This window comes from Macaca nemestrina, chromosome 7, assembly GCF_043159975.1.
Source record: "Macaca nemestrina isolate mMacNem1 chromosome 7, mMacNem.hap1, whole genome shotgun sequence".
Classification (NCBI taxonomy): domain Eukaryota; kingdom Metazoa; phylum Chordata; class Mammalia; order Primates; family Cercopithecidae; genus Macaca; species Macaca nemestrina.
The window spans coordinates 232,724-253,409 of NC_092131.1; the positions used below are offsets into that span (position 1 = coordinate 232,724).

Sequence of the window (20,686 nt, forward strand, 5' to 3'; positions counted from 1 at the left end):
GATGGCCAGTGATGATGAGCATTTTTTCATGTGTCTGTTGGCTGTATGAATGTCTTCTTTTGAGAAATGTCTGTTCATATCCTTTGCCCACTTTTTGATGGGGTTGTTTGTTTTTTTCTTGTAAATTTGTTTGAGTTCTTTGTAGGTTCTGGATATTAGCCCTTTGTCAGATGAGTAGATTGCAAAAATTTTCTCCCATTCTGTAGGTTGACTGTTCACTCTGATGGTAGTTTCTTTTGCTGTGCAGAAGCTCTTTAGTTTAATGAGATCCCATTTGTCAATTTTGGCTTTTGCTGCCGTTGCTTTTGGTGTTTTAGACATGAAGTCTTTGCCCATGGCTATGTCCTGAATAGTACTACCTAGGTTTTCCTCTAGGGTTTTTATGGTATTAGGTCTAACATTTAAGTCTCTAATCCATCTTCAATTAATTTTCGTATAAGGAGTAAGGAAAGGATCCAGTTTCAGCTTTCTACTTATGGCTAGCCAATTTTCCCAGCACCATTTATTAAATAGGGAATCCTTTCCCCATTTCTTGTTTCTCTCAGGTTTGTCAAAGATCAGATGGCTGTAGATGTGTGGTATTATTTCTGAGGACTCTGCTCTGTTCCATTGGTCTATATCTCTGTTTTGGTACCAGTACCATGCTGTTTTGGTTACTGTAGCCTTGTAGTATAGTTTGAAGTCAGGTAGCGTGATGCCTCCAGCTTTGTTCTTTTGACTTAGGATTGTCTTGGAGATGCGGGCTCTTTTTTGGTTCCATATGAACTTTAAAGCAGTTTTTTCCAATTCTGTGAAGAAACTCGTCGGTAGCTTGATGGGGATGGCATTGAATCTATAAATTACCTTGAACAGTATGGCCATTTTCACGATATTGATTCTTCCTATCCATGAGCATGGTATGTTCTTCCATTTGTTTGTGTCCTCTTTGATATCACTGAGCAGTGGTTTGTAGTTCTCCTTGAAGAGGTCCTTTACATCCCTTGTAAGTTGGATTCCTAGGTATTTTATTCTCTTTGAAGCAATTGTGAATGGAAGTTCATTCCTGATTTGGCTCTCTGTTTGTCTGTTACTGGTGTATAAGAATGCTTGTGATTTTTGCACGTTAATTTTGTATCCTGAGACTTTGCTGAAGTTGCTTATCAGCTTAAGGAGATTTTGGGCTGAGACAATGGGGTTTTCTAAATATACAATCATGTCATCTGCAAACAGGGACAATTTGACTTCTTCTTTTCTTAACTGAATACCCTTGATTTCTTTCTCTTGCCTAATTGCCCTAGCCAGAACTTCCAACACTATGTTGAATAGGAGTGGTGAGAGAGGGCATCCCGAGGACAGGTAAAATTGATAGTTGTCATTATGATATTTTATTTTTTATTTGGCAATATAATCGTGCTCATAAATACTTTTGCTACTTTTTTGGAACTGGAACAACTGCATCTTGAATAGGGGCTAGGGAAAATAAGACTGAGACCTGCCGGGCTGGATTCCTAGTAAGTTAAGGCAGTAAGTTAGTCACAGGATGAGATAGGAGGTCTGCACAAGATACAGGTCATAAAGACCTTGCTGATAAATCTTACAGTAAAGAAGCTGGCCGAAGCCCTCCAAAACCAAGACAGTGGCTGAAGTGACCTCAGTTTGTCTTCAGTGTTCATTATACTCTAATTACAATGCATTAACATGCTAAAAGACACTCCTTCCAGCAACAAGACAGTTAACAAATGTCCAGGCAACATCAGGAGTTCCCCTGTGTGGTCTAAGAAGGACGGGGTGGGCCAGTGAGGGGTGGGGAGGGACACTCAGCTTCAGGAATTGCCTGGGGGACTCATGAATAATCCATCCATTGTTTAACATATAATGAAGAAATAACCTTGACAATCGGCAGTCCACAATGCTGCTCTGCCTCTGGAGTAGCCAGTCTCATTGTTTTACTTGTGTAATAAACTTGTTTTACTCTGTGGATTTTCCCCGAATTGGGACCCCTTTCTCCTAACATTTGTGCAATTATTTCTGTTCTAAGCAGAAAGCTCCAAGATGGAATGACGTTTCCCTGCATTGTTATAAGAAGTACATTCACCCCCTTGAGTGAAAATGCACCGGGGGTGGAATAAGACTGGGAAGCTGATGGCATATGATGGAAGCCCGTCCCTGAATGAAGGAGACAGTGAGGGAGGATTGGGTGGAAGGTTCCTATATTTTTGTGCTATGCAAGGAAGCTGCAAAAGGTAACTGAGTCTCGTGGGGATCCCTGGGGATCCAAGAGAGGGATCCATAGGGATCTCAGGGGATCCCTATGACTCCAAGAGAGGGCTCTCCTTAGGAATCACTGTGGAGTCAGTCCTTTCATTAGATTAGACCACAGGACATGGGCCTCAGCACACGCCATGCCACAGATGTCAGAAAGCAGCTGCTGGGAACCTGATCCACCTGCATTTTGCTGCCTGTATGTGGAGGGAGGGAGGGTCACCATTCCCTGGGTCAACACACCGTTTGTGAATTTTTATAGAGAACACCTACTTTTACTGTATTTTATTGGAAAATATATGAAAAAGTGTGCACCTGCACACAATTGTAATTTTCACATTTACTTTTGTTGCATTATTTCTTAATTCTGCATGACATCTTGTCACAGAGTTGAGTTTTTCACAGGGATTGTTCTGTTATGCCCAGACCGTTTGTTCCCCAAAGAAGACCACCAGAGTCCAGAGTCAAAGCCAAGTGGCAAGGATCTTTACTACAAGTTCGAACCTGGTCCCTGCATTCCATAGCATACAAGAGGGCCCCGAACAATGCGAGTGTTTGCTTTTTATAGCCCGAAAGTTACAGGGGAACAAAGGAATTCTTTTGGTTCCCACGCTTTCAGTAAAACTTCGAACCTCTGTCTCCTTATCAGAGACTTTCCAGGTGGTGTTTGTACTGGGCTCAGGAAGTTTGAGAGATATATGGCGATACGTGGTGGGATGGGATGTGTTTGTACTGGGCTTGTTTGTTTTTAGCCCGGGGCTGAGGAATGTGCCCGACTCCTTTCAGTTCAAAGGATCGAGACCATGCATTTTCCACATTCACTGGTTTTTCTCCATGTGCAGAGACCTTGAGTAAAGTACATCTGGCCCTCTTCCACACTATCTCTTGTGTCCCTACGGAAAAAGGAGAGATCTGTCTGACTGTAGAATCTGGGGTAGGGGTCTGCACACCTCTGAGCCTACAGAGAAGCCCAGTGAAGTTTTATGGAGTCAGAGGGCTATGCCATGTGGGCGAACTCTAGTTTCCCCACTCTCAGAGATTGCTGGTCAGTTGTAATCAAGAGGTTAACAATTAGAGCACTTGCAAGCCCATTTCATCACAGCTCCATTATGTCACTTATCACCATTAGACTGCAGGGAATAACTCAATCTTGATTTTTCTGACCCCATTTTCTCATCTTATTGATTTGTAACTTTGGTTATACAAAATGTTATCTTTTAGTTTCTGATTCAAACCTCAGGTTTGTATGAACTCATCAGGAATAATACAAAATGTGTCCAGTTTTTGGGAAATGTAAATGAATTTCCATACTGTTTATGTGTGTGTCCGTGTGTGCGTGTGCGTGTGTGTGTATGTCAGTTACTTACACCCCGATGAACATGGTTCCTTAATTATATAGTTGAAATACAATAATGTTTGTGGAAAATCACCTGCAGTAAGGTCCATGAAGCTGACCCTGTCACATTGCTTTGAGGAAGCTCAGTGCACAGGTGAGGTCTCACAGGAGACATCCAAGGTTCAGCCCCCAGGACTGTCTGAGCTCCTGACCTGGAACGAGATGTAGGACTGAGCATCTCAGAAGCAGATCCCCCAGCCCTCCTTTATCTGGGCTGCATGGACAGCAGAGGGCCCACAGGAGAAGCTCAGAACTCAGCCAAGACAGATCTCCATTTAGGAGCAGGTGCGGCAAGGAACCAGCCGGAGAACCTTTGACTATAATTGAGGGTTGTGTTCTTTGACTTGACAGCATCCAACCCTAAGGAGACCACTCACTATATCATCTCTAACTATAACTTTGTTGTTACAAGGAAAACCACAAGTGAATATAACTCTGCAGTTAACTCCTTGAACCTGCATTGATGAGTGTCCACAGCCTTGTGAGCGCAGAGACCACATCCAGTGCAGGCACAGACCAAGGCGGCACCGTCAGCCAACTGCTCCCTCACGAGTCTTCCAGTTCCCTTGTTCAAAGCGTCTGCTCATTCATGGGCTGAGAAAAGGGAAGTCACGCCTGCAGCCTACTCTCTCCACAGAGCTGACAGGGCACAGGGACAACATCGATTATTCTTGGAACTTGCCTGTAGGAATGCAGCTGTGTGCAGACACACTGATAAGCACACACTTCTTTACATAATTATTTGGATTTTTTTTTAAATTTATTCTCTCCAACTTTTTTTAAAAAAATTCATCACTTTCCCCCTAATCAAAGAGGATTTTGATCGGAATTCATGTGGGGAGCCCCCTGCTCTCCCAGATGCCCACCGTCATTTCTCTTGAAGGGAGGAAAAACATCAGCTCTCTTGATTTCTACTCTAATCCTCTAGGACTGAAACCAGAAGGTTGCATGTCCCCTGCGTGAGCATCCAAGAAGATCCTGTCTGTGGAAACAGGAGTGTCACAGCCTTGACTGAGAACCATGGTCCTGAAATGAGACAGTGTCCCCAGTGGAGAGCACACGTGGACGCCCACATCTGAGGGCTCACTGCGCCTCACCACAGATGCACTCCCCTACTGAGTCCTGAGACCTGAGTGCACCCCATAGAGTAGGGCTCAGATGAGGGATGCAAATCTCCACCAGCTCCACCCTCCTCACGGTTGAAAAGCCGAGCACCGGGACTGGCTCAGTGACTCCTGTGCCCCACCATGGACACGCTTTGCTCCACGCTCCTGCTGCTGACCGTCCCGTCCTGTGAGTGCTGTGGTCAAGCACTACTTCAGGGGTGAAATGTCTGCTCTTTTCTTTGTGGGCTTCATCTTCTTATGCTTTCTCCACAGGGGTCTTGTCCCAGGTCACCTTGAAGGAGTCTGGTCCTGCGCTGGTGAAACCCACACAGACCCTCACGCTGACCTGCACCTTCTCTGGGTTCTCACTCAGCACTAGTGGTATGGGTGTGGGCTGGATCCGTCAGCCCTCACGGAAGGCCCTGGAGTGGCTTGCACACATTTATTGGGATGATGATAAGCGCTACAGCACATCTCTGAAGAGCAGGCTCACCATCTCCAAGGACACCTCCAAAAACCAGGTGGTTCTGACAATGACCAACATGGACCCTATGGACACAGCCACATATTACTGTGCACGGAGACCACAGAGACACAGCCCAGGGCGCCTCCTGTACAAGAACCCAGGCTGCTTCTCAGGGGTGCTCCCTCGCCACCATTGCAGAACAGGAAAGAGTGGCTGAGATGCCTTTTCCTGCCAGGGTCTGGGCTTCTTATCCCCACCTGACTCAGACCCTTGTCTTCCTCCCTCTCCTTTGCTAATGAATGGCATGTCCCCTGCTAGTGGTTCATGCAAGCAGAAGCTGTTTCCTGTTTGACAAGGATTCAGCAGGAAAGGTTCCTGTTACCCCCCAAAAAAGACAGAGGAGACTTAATTAACCTAAAGATTTTTTTTCAAAACAACGGAGTGAATAGGCAATTTGCAGAATGACAGAAAACTTTTGCACATTTTGCCTGTGACAGGAACTAACATGAAGAATTCGCAAGGAACTCAAACAAATCTACAACAGCAACAGCAACAAGCACCAAATAAACCCACTAAAATGAGCAAAGGGCATGAGTAGACATTTTCTTTTCTTTTTTTTTTTTTTTTTTGGGACGGAGTCTGGCGCTCTGTCACCCAGGCTGGAGTGCAGTGGCGGGATCTCGGCTCACTGCAAGCTCTGCCTCCCGGGTTCATGCTATTCTCCTACCTCAGCCTCCCAAGTAGCTGGGACTACAGGCACCCGCCACCACGCCTAGCTAATTTTTTGTAGTTTTAGTAGAGACAGGGTTTCGCTGTTAGCCAGGATGGTCTCGATCCCCTGACCTCGTGATCCACCCACCTCGGCCTCCCTAAGTGCTGGGATTACAGGCATGAGTCACTGCGCCCGGCAACATTTTCAAAAGAACACATACAAATGGACAATAAATATATAAGCAATGCTCAACATCACTGACCATCAGGGAAATGCAAATTAAAACCACAATAAGATATCATCTTCCACCAGTTGCAATGACTATTATTAAAAACTCAAAAATATCAGATGTTGGTGAGGATGGAAAATAAAGGCAACTCTTAGACACTGTTGATGAGGATGTGGACGAGTACAACCTCTATGGAGAATGCTATGGAGATTTCCCAGAAAACTAGAAATAGACCTGCCATTTGGTCCAACAATCCCACTGCTGGGCAACTACCCAAAGGAAAATAAACCATTATTTCAAAAAGATACCCACACTTCTATGCTTACCATAAAACTACTCTCAATAGCACATGTGTCAAACAGAGTGTCTGCCAATGGATGATTTTATAAAAGAATATAGCATGTATGCACAGTTCAATACTAGCCAGCCACAATAAGGAATGAAAATGTGTCTTTTGCAGCAAGATGCATAGAATTGAGGGACAATATAATTAGTGAATTACCTTACAAACAGAATGTCACGTGTCACACATTATTACTTATAAGAGGGAAGTAAACAGTGTGTGCACAAGGATACGTAGAGAGAAATTATGGATATTGGAGACTTAGAACGATGGGAGGGCAGAAGGTGGGAGCATGATGAGACGTTATATAATGGGCACAATATACAATAATTAAGAGTTGACCAATGATTTTAAAATTGAAATGTAACATATGATCAATAAATGAAATTGATATTAGTTGACTTCATTAAATTTAAAAACTTTTTCTACTGAAGTGACTATAAGAAAATGAATGCCAGGTTACAGATGAGAAGCTGTTTGCAAGTCATATAACCACCAATGTGATTATAATAAGAACCCTCAGAGCTCAACTGTGAATAAAAAGGAAACAACTGATGGATAAATTAGACAAGGGTTTGTACAGACATTTCATCAAAGACGATGTGCAGACGACACAGAAACGTATAAACAGGCTCTCAACAGGATTTTCCATTAGAGAAATTGAAACCAAGCCCACAATGAGACACCACCACACACTTTTTAAAATGACTGAAATTAAGAAGAAATACAGATAACACCAATGCCAGTGCGCATGCCAGGTTACTAGAGTTTAAATCATTGCTAACGGGAATGCAAACTCAAACAGATACTCAGGAAAATAAGTTTTAGTTTTCTCTAAAATCAAACATGTCCTTAAAACCTGACCCTAAGATCCCACTCCTGAATATTTGCTTCAGAGAAATACAATCTTACATTCACATATAACTTCTATTAAAATATTCAAGATATTGTGTGTGGGGGTGTGTGTGTTAGAAACTAAAAATAACATAAATGTCTCAAAATTTGAATAGGTGAAGAAACTAGGAAGCATCTACAAATTGAACACCATCAGCAATAAAAAATTAACAAGTGCCCGATACATAAACCATTACCGGTGAACTCCAGACATGATGCTAAGTGAGAGAAATCAGTCTCAAAGATCAAAGGGACACAGGTGTCAGCACCACGGTCATCCTCAGGTGTCAGTGGTTTGGGCTGAGCTTTTTCTGTCTCTTTCCTGACCAGGCCCAGATGTTGAGCTCCGCTACTTGTAGATGGAAAAATCTATTTTCAACCAGGCACTGAGGTTTGAAGTGCTTCACACACTGAAGCAAACAAACACGGGCTCCTTTGAACACTGTCCAGTATTTGTTCCAACTACAAGAGAACATCCCCCAGTTCTCCCCCTCCTCGGTTCTCTCCTGCAAGCCAGCAGCCCTGCAGTTTAGTCTGCATCTCCCGTGCATCCACCCATCTCGTTCCAAGGGCCTTCCACCACACCCTCCATTATTTTTGAGAGCACTGGCAGGCTTTGAACTTTCCACATTCTGTTGTTATGGAAGTTAGGATGTTTAGGACCAAATTAAGGATCATATTTTATGACTGAATTCCATCTCTCCCTCTCCCCTGGGACAGAGCACATAACCAAGATTCTGCAGGTGGAGGCAAAGTTGAGCTTTTTTCTTCATCAGCGTGGGAGATGAGCGCTAGGTGGAGGGTTGGGCAGAAGCTTCTCATGTTTCCAGTACTTTGCTTCTTGTGGGGTGGAACCTCTGCCGTAGGACAGAGCTAGAAACCAGGGACCCAATGTTCCCAGCGGCTCTGGACCCAGGGCAGAGCCTCCATCCATGAGTGGGGCTCCATGGAAGAAGTGCATCTCTGGCTCTCAGTAGCCCTTGTCCAGAACTGAGCCCCAGCATCACGTGCTGTGGGCAGGGTCAGAGGGCCAATGTCCTGGCTCCTGGGGAAGAGTTTGCTCTGGTGGGAGCTGGAAGAAGGTGTCCTGTCTTCCTGGATGCATCTGTCTGCAGTGGAGTTTACGTCATGCTGAGCTGGGATGTGGAAGGATGGAAGAGCATCTTAGATCAAACATGATGACTGGACTTACTGAGTTTTATAGATTTTCTTGAATAAATATTTCTTCACTTACTTTATGTTGTTAGAGCCTTTCCAAACCCTGTAATTTTTCAAAAGTTTCAAAATAATTTTCACTAGTCTTATGGGGACATGGATTCATTGAGCCCCTTATGCTGTCAAAGAGAAATATAATTTTCTTTCACTTTTTAGAGAACATTTGTGGGTTATAAAATAATGAGTTGACTTTTCGTCCAACACTTTACAGATACCATCAATTTTCCTCTTGCTTGGAAGGTTTAACTAGAAGAACGCTGTCGCCATCTTTTCTGTTCCTTGGGAAGGAAGCCCCCCTCCGCTGACCTCCATTTGCCTGCGTGTATTTCTATTTCTTTTTGGTTTTCAGCAGTTTTACTTTTTATTTATTTATTTATTATTATACTTTGAGTACTAGGGTACATGTGCACAACGTGCAGGTTTGTTACATATGTATACTTGTGCCATGTTAGTGTGCTGCACCCATCAACTCATCAGCAACCATCAACTTGTCATTTACATCAGGTATAACCCCCAATGCCATCCATCCCCCACTCCTCCCCATAATAGGCCCCGGTGTGTGATGTTCCCCTTCCTGAGTCCAAGTGATCTCATTGTTCAGTTCCCACCTAGGAGTGAGAACATGCGGTGTTTGGTTTTTTGTTCTTGCGATAGTTTGCTGAGAATGATGGTTTCCAGCTGCATCCATGTCCCTACAAAGGACACAAACTCATCCTTTTATATGGCTGCATAGTATTCCGTGGAGTATATGTGCCACATTTTCTTAATCCAATCTGTCACTGATGGACATTTGGGTTGATTTCAAGTCTTTGCTATTGTGAATAGTGCCACAATGAACATACGTGTGCATGTGTCTTTATAGCAGCATGATTTATAATCCTTTGGGTATATACCCAGTAATGGGATGGCTGGGTCAAACGGTACTTCTATTTCTAGATCCTTGAGGAATCACGATACTGTTTTCCATAATGGTTGAACTAGTTTACATTCCCACCAACAGTGTAAAAGTATTCTTATTTCTCCACATCCTCTCCAGCACCTGTTGTTTCCTGACTTTTTAATGATTGCCATTCTAACTGGTGTGAGATGGTATCTCATTGTGGTTTTGATTTGCATTTCTCTGATGGCCAGTGATGATGAGCATTTTTTCATGTGTCCGTTGGCTGCATGCATGTCTTCTTTTGAGAAGTGTCTGTTCATATCCTTTGGCCACTTTTGGATGGGGTTGTTTGTTTTTTTCTTGTAAATTTGTTAGAGTTCTTTGTAGGTTCTGGATATTAGACCTTTGTCAGATGAGTAGGTTGCAAAAATTTTCTCCCATTCTGTAGGTTGCCGGTTCACTCTGATGGTAGTTTCTTTTGCTGTGCAGAAGCTCTTTAGTTTAATGAGATCCCATTTGTCAATTTTGGCTTTTGTTGCCATTGCTTTTGGTGTTTTAGACATGAAGTTCTTGCCCATGTCTATGTCCTGAATGGTATGACCTAGGTTTTCTTCTAGGGTTTTTATGCTATTAGGTCTAACATTTAAGTCTCTAATCCATCTTGAATTAATTTTTGTATACGGAGTAAGGAAAGCATCCAGTTTCAGCTTTCTACTTATGGTTAGCCAATTTTCCCAGCACCATTTGTTAAAGAGGGAATCCTTTCCCAATTTCTTGTTTTCATCAGGTTTGTCAAAGACTAGATGTATGATATTATTTCTGCAGATTCTGTTCTGTTCCATTGGTCTATATCTCTGTTTTGGTACCAGTACCATGCTGTTTTGGTTACTGTAGCCTTGTAGTATAGTTTGAAGTCAGGTAGCGTGATGCCTCCAGCTTTGTTCTTTTGGCTTAGGATTATCTTGGCAATGCGGCCTTTTTTTGGTTCCATATGAACTTTAAAGCAGTTTTTTCCAATTCTGTGAAGAAACTCATTGGTAGCTTGATGGGGATGGCATTGAATCTATAAATGACCTTGAGCAGTATGGCCATTTTCACGATATTGATTCTTCCTATCCATGATCATGGTATGTTCTTCCATTTGTTTGTGTCCTCTTTTATTTCACTGAGCAGTGGTTTGTAGTTCTCCTTGAAGAAGTCCTTTACATCCCTTGTAAGTTGGATTCCTAGGTATCTTATTCTCTTTGAAGCAATTGTGAATGGAAGTTCATTCATGATTTTGTTCTCTGTTTGTCTGTTACTGGTGTATAAGAATGCTTGTGATTTTTGCACATTGATTTTGTATCCTGAGACTTTGCTGAAGTTTCTTATCAGCTTAAGGAGATTTTGGGCTGAGATCATGGGATTTTCTAAATATACAATTATGTCATCTGCAAACATGGACAATTTGACTTCTTCTTTTCCTAACTGAATACCCCTTACTTCTTTCTCTTGCCTGATTGCCCTAGCCAGAACTTCCAAGACTATGTTGAACAGGAGTGGTGAGAGAGGGCATCCCTGTCTTGTGCTAGTATTCAAAGGGCATGCTTCCAGTGTTTGCCCATTCAGTATGATATTGGCTGTTGGTTTGTCATAAATAACTCTTATTATTTTGAGATACATTTCATCAATACCGAATTTATTGAGAGATTTTAGCATGAAGATCTGTTGAATTTTGTCAAAGCCCTTTTCTGCATCTATTGAGATAATCACGTGGTTTTTGTCTTTGGTTCTGTTCATATGCTGGATTACGTTTATTGATTTGCATATGTTGAACCAGCTTGCATCCCAGGGATGAAGCCCACTTGATCATGGTGGATAAGCTTTTTGATGTGCTGCTGTATTTGTTTTACCAGTATTTTATTGAGGATTTTTGCGTCGATGTTCATCACGGATATCGATCTAAAATTCTCTTTTTTTGTTGTATCTCTGCCAGGCTTTGTATCAAGATGATCTGGCCTCATAAAATGAGTTAGGGAGGATTCCCTCTTTTTCTATTGATTGGAATAGTTTTAGAAGGAATGGTACCAACTCCTCCTTTTACCTCTGGTAGAATTCAGCTATGAATCCATCTGGTCCTGGACTTTTTTTGGTTGGTAGGCTATTAATTATTGCCTCAATTTCAGAGCCTGCTATCAGTCTATTCAGGGATTCAACTTTTTCCTGGTTTAGTCTTGGGAGAGTTTAAGTCTCCAGGAAATCATCCATTTCTTTTAGATTTTCTAGTTTATTTGCATAGAGGTGTTTGTAGTATTCTCTGATGGTGGTTTGTATTTCTGTGGGGTCGGTGGTGATATCCCCTTTATCGTTTTTTATTGTGTCTATTTGAGTCTTCTCTCTTTTCTTCTTTATTAGTCTTGCTAGCAGTCTATCAATTTTGTTGATCTTTTCAAAAAACCAATTCCTGGATTCATTGATTTTTTGGAGGCTTTTTTGTGTCTCTAACTACTTCAGTTCTGCTCTGATCTTAGTTATTTTTTGCCTTCTGCTAGCTTTTGAATGTGTTTGCTCTTGCTTCTCTAGTTCTTTTAATTGTGATGTTAGAGTGTCAATTTTAGATCTTTCCAGCTTTCTCTTGTGGGCATTTAGTGCTATAAATTTCCCTCTACACACTGCTTTAAATGTGTCCCAGAGATTCTGGTATGTTGTATCTTTGTTCTCATTGGTTTCAAAGAACATCTTTATTTCTGCCTTCATTTCCTTATGTACCCAGTAGTCATTCAGGAGCAGGTTGTTCTGTTTCCATGTAGTTGAGCAGTTTTGATTGAGTTTCTTATTCCTGAGTTCTAGTTTGATTGCACTATGGTCTGAGAGACAGTTTGTTATAATTTCTGTTCTTGTACATTTGCTGAGGAGTGCTTTACTTCCAATTATGTGGTCAATTTTGGAATAAGTGCAATGTGGTGCTGAGAAGAATGTATACTCTTTTGATTTGTCATGCAGAGTTCTGTAGATGTCTATTAGGTCCACTTGGTGCAGAGTTCAGTTCAATTCCTGGACATCCTTGTTAACTTTCTGTCTCATTGATCTGTCTAATGTTGACAGTGGGGTGTTGAAATCTTCCATTATTATTGTATGGGAGTCTAAGTCTCTTTGTAAGTCTCTAAAGACTTTCTTTATGAATCTGGGTGCTCCTGTATTGGGTGCATATATATTTAGGATAGTTAGCTCTTCCTGTTGAATTGATCCCTTTACCATTATGTAATGGCCTTCTTTTGTCTTTTGATCTTTGATGGTTTAAAATCTTTTTTATCAGAGACAAGGATTGCAAACCCTGCTTTTTTTTTTCTCCATTTGCTTGGTAGATCTTCTTCCATCTCTTTATTTTGAGCCTACGTGTGTCTCTGCATGCAAGATGTGTATCCTGAATACAGCAAACTGATGGGTCTTGACTCTTTATCCAATTTGCCAGTCTGTGTCTTTTAATTGAACCATTTAGTTCATTTACATTTAAGGTTAATATTGTTATGTGTGAACTTGATCCTGTCATTATGATATTAGCTGGTTATTTTGCTCGTTCGTTGATGCAGTTTCTTCCTAGCATGGATGGTCTTTACATTTTGGCATGTTTTTGCAATGGCTGGTACCAGTTGTTCCTTTCAATGTTTAGTGCTTCCTTCAGGGTCTCTTGTAGGACAGGCCTGGTGGTGACAAAATCTCTAGGCATTTGCTTGCCTGTAAAGGATTTTATTTCTCCTTCACTTATGAAACTTAGTTTGGCTGGATACGAAATTCTGGGTTGAAAATTCCTTTCTTTAAGAATGTTGAATATTGGCCCCCACTGTCTTCTGGCTTGGAGAGTTTCTGCCGAGAGATCTGCTGTTAGTCTGAGGGGCTTCCCTTTGCGGCTAACCTGACCTTTCTCTCTGGCTGCCCTTTACATTTTTCCTTCATTTAAATTTAGGTGAATCTGACAATTATGTGTCTTGGAGTTGCTCTTCTCGAGGAGTATCTTTGTGGCATTCTCTGTATTTCCTGAATTTGAATGTTGGCCTGCCTTACTAGGTTGGGGAAGTTCTCCTGGATGATATCCTGAAGAGTGTTTTCCAACGTGGTTCCATTTTCCCCCTCACTTTCAGGCACCCCAATCAGATGTAGATTTGGTCTTTTCACATAATCCCGTACTTCTTGAAGGCTTTGTTCATTTCTTTTTCCTTTTTTCTTTAGACTTCTCTTCTCACTTCATTTCATTCATTTGATCCTCAATCACTGATACTCTTTCTTCCAGTTGATCGAGTCGGTTACTGAAGCTTGTGCATTTGTCATGTATTTCTCGTGTCATGGTTTTTATCTCTGTCAGTTCGTTTATGGCCTTCTCTGCATTGATTATTCTAGTTATCCATTTTTCCATTCTTTTCTCAAGATTTTTAGTTTCTTTGCCCTGGGTACATAATTCCTCCTTTAGCTCTGAGAAGTCTGATGGACTGAAGCCTTCTTCTTTCAACTTGTCAAAGTCATTCTCCGTCCAGCTTTGATCCGTTTCTGGAGATGAGCTGCGTTCCTCAGTTGAAAATGCAGAAGTCACCCGTCTTCTGTGTCGCTGGCGCTGGGAGCTGGAGACTGGAGCTGTTACTATTCGGCCATCTTGCTCCGCCGATAATCAGTTTTTAGCAGTTTTAATAATATTTAGCTAAATGTGTGTGTGGGCGGAGGGGGTGGGGGGCGGGGACAGTGTGTGTTATTCTCCTGTTCTGTGTTCTCTGAAATGCATAGATTCACGGTTTACTCTCCATTTTGGGGAACACAATTAGAATAAATGTCAGTGTGAATCCAGAAACAAGCCTCCCTGAAGGGTGAACAGGACCACCTGGGGGCGCTCAGGACCCACTGAACACAAGAGTCAGACTCAGGGCAGGTGCAGATGGGGGTTAAGGTCTGGTTTCCTGTCAGCCCTGTGGCTTCCTCTCCATAAAATAGTTTCCTCTGGGGCACTTCTCTGGATTCCTTACCCTGTTCTTCCTGTGAAGTCTCTGAAGAAGAAATATTTGTCAGAACAAGAGAAAAATTTTCCCACACGCACCAAAGGCAGAGTCACCCACAGTCACTGATGCCTGTTTTTCAATGTCAATAAGGTATCAAAGCTTCTGAATTTAATCAGCTAAATCCAGAAAAAGTGCGGTGTTTAACTCAACACTGCAGCCCAGCTCAACAGAACCCCAAGGGCCAGTGAGCAGCAGGCAGGATAAAGTCCATGCCGGGCATTGGGGCAGAGGGAGTTAGCATCCAGTGCAAAAGAAGAAAGGCTCCTTGGTGGTCACTGTCAGGACTCCAAGCCCACACAATTCCAATTGTAGGTGACCCCATGCAAAAGAAGAGAGACCCCACCAATGATTAGTGTGGATGTCAAGTCTGATAGTGCCACAGTCACACCTCAGGTGATCATGGAAAGATTTACCACCATTGTTATTGTCTGCTGAGAGCAGCACAGGCCTCTCAAGACATTCCAAATTAGAATTTCCTCAATGGAACAGGAAAGGAGGCTGGATCAGGGCTTTAAAATGATTTGGTGGTGGTGTTGGTGGTTGGGGGGGCGTGTTTCTACTCAGGAGAAGGAGTTTGTGTGATTTAAACTTCACACTGGCATCAGATAAGGGAGCTTCCGTGATTTCTTACTAGATTTCCTGTATGTGGGGGACAAGGGGGAAAAAGAATAAACCTTAATTCATCAGCAGTGAGGCACCAAAAGTAGGAGCTGACACTTTATTCTTTATAGCAGCTTAAGAAAATGAGTGAAAAAGCAGCCGAATTCTACCAGAGGTACAAGGAGGAGTTGGTACCATTTCTTCTGAAACTATTGCAATCAATAGAAAAAGTGAGAATCCTCCCTAACTCATTTTATGAGGCCAACATCATACTGATACCAAAGCCTGACAGAGATACAACAAAAAAAGAGAATTTCTTTCAGATGAATATCGATGCAAAAATCCTCAATCAAATACTGGCAAACCAAATCCAGCAGCATATCAAAAAGCTTATCCACCATGATCAAGTGGGCTTCATCCCTGGGATGCAAGGCTGGTTCAACATATCCAAATGAATAAACATAATCCAGCATATGAACAGAACCAAAGACAAAAACCACGTGATTATCTCAATAGATGCAGAAAAGGGCTTTGACAAAATTCAACAGATCTTCATGCTAAAATCTCTCAATAAATTCGGTATTGATGAAATGTATCTCAAAATAATAAGAGTTATTTATGACAAACCAACAGCCAATATCATACTGAATGGGCAAACACTGGAAGCATGCCCTTTGAAAACTAGCACAAGACAGGGATGCCCTCTCTCACCACTCCTGTTCAACATAGCCTTGGAAGTTCTGGCTAGGGCAATCAGGCAAGAGAAAGAAGTAAGGGGTATTCAGTTAGGAAAAGAAGAAGTCAAATTGTCCATGTTTGCAGATGACATAATTGTATATTTAGAAAATCCCATGATCTCAGCCCAAAATCTCCTTAAGCTGATAAGCAACATCAGCAAAGTCTCAGGATACAAAATTAATGTGCAAAAATCACAAGCATTCTTACACACCAGTAACAGACAGAGAACCAAATCATGAATGAACTTCCACTCACAATTGCTTCAAAGAGAATAAGATACCTAGGAATCCAACTTACAAGGGATGTAAAGGACTTCTTCAAGGAGAACTACAAACCACTGCTCAGTGAAATAAAAGAGGACACAAACAAATGGAAGAACATACCATGATCATGGGTAGGAAGAATCAATATCGTGAAAATGGCCATACTGCTCAAGGTCATTTATAGATTTAATGCCATCCCCATCAAGCTACCAATGAGTTTCTTCACAGAATTGGAAAAAACTGCTTTAAAGTTCATATGGAACCAAAAAAGAGCCCGCATTGCCAAGATAATCCTAAGCCAAAAGAACAAAGCTGGAGGCATCACGCTACCTGACTTCAAACTATACTACAAGGCTACAGTAACCAAAGCAGCATGGTACTGTTATCAAAACAGAGATATAGACCAATGGAACAGAACAGAATCTGCAAAAATAATATCACACATCTACAGCCATCTGATCTTTGACAAACCTGACAAAAACAAAAGATGGAGAAAGGATTCCCTATTTAATAAATGGTGCTGGGAAAATTGGCTAGCCATAAGTAGAAAGCTGAAACTGGATCCTTTCCTTACTCCTTATACGAAAATTAATTCAAGATGGATTAGAGACTTAAATGTTAGACCTAATAGCATAAAAACCCTAGAAGAAAACCTAGGTAATACCATTCAGGACATAGGCATGGGCAAGGACTTCATGTCTAAAACACCAAAAGCAATGGCAACAAAAGCCAAAATTGACAAATGGGATCTAATTAAACTAAAGAGTTTCTGCACAGCAAAAGAAACTACCATCAGAGTGAACAGGCAACCTACAGAATGGGAGAAAATTTTTGCAATCTACTCATTTGACAAAGGGCTAATATCTAGAACCTATAAAGAACTCAATCAAATTTACAAGAAAAAAACAAACAACACCATCCAAAAGTGGGCAAACGATATGAATAGACACTTCTCAAAAGAAGACATTCATACAGCCAACAGACACATGAAAAAATGCTCATCATCACTGGCCAACAGAGAAATGCAAATCAAAACCATAATGAGATACCATCTCACACCAGTTAGAATGGCGATCATTAAAAAATCAGGAAACAACAGGTGCTGGAGAGGATGTGGAGAAATAGGAACACTTTTACACTGTTGGTGGGACTGTAAACTAGTTCAACCATTGTGGAAGACAGTGTGGTGATTCCTCAAGGATCTAGAACTAGAAATACCATTTGACCCAGCCATCCCATTACTGGGGATATACCCAAAGGATTATAAATCATGCTGCTATAAAGACACATGCACACATATGTTTATTGCAGCACTATTCACAATAGCAAAAACTTGGAATCAACCCAAATGTCTTTCACTGACAGACTGGATTAACAAAATGTGGTGCATATACACCATGGAATACTATGCAGCCATAAAAAAGGATGAGTTCATGTCCTTTTGAGGGACATGGATGCAGCTGGAAACCATCATTCTCAGCAAACTATCGCAAGAACAGAAAACCAAACACCGCATGTTCTCACTCCTAGGTGGGAACTGAACAATGAGATCACTTGGACACAGCAAGAGGAGCATCACACACCGGGTCCTGTTGTGGGAAGGGGGTAGGGGGGAGGGATAGCTTTAGGAGATATACCTAATATAAATGATGAGTTAATGGGTGCAGCACACCAACATGGCACATGTACATATATGTAACAAACCTGCAAGTTGTGTACGTGTACCCTAGAACTTAAAGTATAATAAAAAAAAGAAAAAGAAAATGAGTGAAAAAGAGAGATAAGGGTCCACTATGTGTGAAAAGCAAACAGATCTAAAGGAAATAAAAATTTTTATCATGATAAGCATATAATAAATAGAAAGAGAAGAAGGAATGAGACAGGCAGGGCTGCTGAATCAATGTCCTGGGGGGGCCTTTTCATTATCCACAGTCATCAGTTTATTCTGAAGGTCTCAGGCCAGCTTCCTGCTTCAAAATGTCACTGGTACTTATTGGGTATATAAAAATCCTTATAGGATATCCACAGTTTGTCATACTTTACTTAAGTAGTCTAATAATCAGATGAAGTTCTGAATTTAATCTTCAGTTGTGTTAAATATTTAAAAATACCACAATCTACAGATTAGGAAACTGAGACTATATTTTTATCAAGGGTTACAGCCATCCCACAGGCTGGAAAGCATAGTTTGGGTAAAGATAAGAGACTGACACTCCTAAGAAGGGGTTGGGCAGAAGCTTTATGCTGAACGTGTTGGCTAAACAGACATTATCAACAGGTTACAGGAGGGGCTACTGATGTTCACGGAGGTGGTGCTGACACATGCACACTGAACAAACATGCATGTAGCATATGAGCCATGTTCACTCACCAGTGGTGACTGAGCATTTAAATTCATTACAGACAGGCCCTATGTGCAAATAGCAGAAGCAGAGACACAGAGGCACTCAGTGTGCAGCCTCTGTAAACAGCCAGAACCAGGCCATGGTCAGTGGTCTCTGATCAGGAGAAAGTTCCTGATATGAGTCTAGTGTTCAATCAAAGCTGGGAGTATGGCTTGTGGAACAGGGGTCAGTTCATCAGGGGATGGGCTGCAATTGTCCTCACAGTGCTTGTCTCAGTGCCAGTGCTTACTGAGCCACTAGAGAAAAAGGTTTAATTGAGCTTCTTTAAAATCAACATTTTGAATTATTTATCAGACATTTCTAATATGTCATGTTGTTTAGATTCTATTGCTGGAGAGTTAACGTAACATTTGGGGGTTTGTAACTCTGTTTTTTCATACTTCCAGAATTGCTTCTCTGTTTCCTTTTCTTTAGCTAACCTGTCTCTTCTTATTATTTTTCAATTCATTCTGATTTTGATGAATATTCCATCCCCTTTAGAATGTGAATATAATGTACATTGTGTGGGTCTTTGGATTTTGGTTCTTGTTCACTCAGTGGCAATGACTCTGTAAGAGTTCCTTGTCTATAGATAGGCATTATTTAGTGGCTTTCTGAAATGGTGGTTTTAGTACCAGTGTACTGGACCTGTGAGTAGACTCACTGCCTCCTGCAGGTCCTAGATAGTGGAGGCCTCAGGAACTGTTTCTCATTTGGGATGCATTTGTTTCTGAGATTTGTGTTGGGTTGTTAAGTTCACCTTTCATGTAAGTAGGTGGCCTTATAGATTTGAGCTGACTGCGGGAGAAGCAGATGAGTACATGCTTGATATCTGTGCACAGGGAGAAGCTCTCTGTTGCCTCAGGCGATGAACTGGTCTATCAAATGCACAGTGACCTGAGTTCCCTGCTCAGCCCCTGAGAAGGGCACCAAGCTGGACACACACGAGCCACCGAGCCTGGCAAGCAAAAGCACCAGCCTTGATGGAAATGGCCAGGTGAGGGGCAACTACTCAGTGTGATTTATTTTGTTATTAAGAGCTTTAGTGTGGTGGCTTTTCCAAATTCCAGCTTTAGTAGTAACATACTGAGCATGTGAGCAGGCCCGTGGTCTTTTGCGGAGCTGGAATCACAGAAGTATTGAGAAGCTAATCTCATTTTCACCTGCTGTACACTGGTGGTAGCGGCTTTGTATTAGGTCATGCAGTTTGAACACCAGGCCAGTAGGTGGCGCGTGCAGGTAAGAGCCGGCTATGGGGGCAGCAGAAGGATTTACGCTTTACCAGTGGTTAAAGTGGGAAATTTGTCACGTTCCAGATCTTAGAGAAAAGACTTTCAGTTATTTCTCATTCATTATAATACTACCTGAAAGTCTCTTGAATATAACTGTTATTTTGTAGAGATGTGTTCTTTCTATATCCATTTTTTATGTTCTTTTTCATGAAAGGATGTTGAGTTTCATCAAATGCGCTTTCAGCGTCAATCGAAAAAATATTATATGTGGATTAAAGATCTAAACGTAAAATCTAAAACTATAAAAACTCTGGATAATAACATAGGAAATACAATTTAGGACATAAGAGCTGACAAATGCTTTATAATGAAAATGCTAGAAGCAGTTGCAACAAAATCGAAAATTGACAAATGGGACCTAAGTCAATTAAAGAGCTTCTGTATAGCAAAAATCCCATCAACAGAGTAAACAGGCAACCTATAGAATGGGAAATAAAATATTTACAACCTATACATCTGACAAAGGTCCAATATCAATATATACATGGAACTTTAACAAACATTCAAGAAATAAAAAGTGACGAAGGGACATGAAAAGACACTTCAAAAAAGACCTACATGTGGCCAACAAGCATAGGCAACAATGCTGAATATCACTACCATTAGAGAAATACATATCAAAACCACAATGAGGTACCATCTCACATCAGTTAGAATGGTTAATCTTTAAAAAAAAAACAGACTTTTAAGACTGCAGAAAAAAGGGGAAATGTATACACTTCTGGTGGGAATATACATTAGTTCAACCATTGTGGAAAGCAGTGTGGTGATGCCTCAAATAATCTAAAACAGAAGTTTCATTTGACCCAACAATCCTACAACTGGACAGATACCTAAAGGAATATAAACATGTAGGTTCATTGCAGCGCTATTCACAATAGCATAGACATGGAATTACCTAAATCC

At 41.4% G+C, this 20,686-nt stretch overlaps 2 gene segments (V, D, J or C); both read left to right on the forward strand.

Annotated features, from left to right (window-relative positions):
- The window catches only part of LOC105464766 (immunoglobulin heavy variable 3-23-like), a 350,273-nt gene that overhangs the window by 78,784 nt on the left and 250,803 nt on the right, over window positions 1-20,686 (forward strand).
- Window positions 4,426-5,871, forward strand: LOC105464760 (immunoglobulin heavy variable 2-5-like). The segment is given in 2 exon segments: window positions 4,426-4,930; window positions 5,017-5,871. Coding segments are annotated over 2 exon segments (456 nt in total).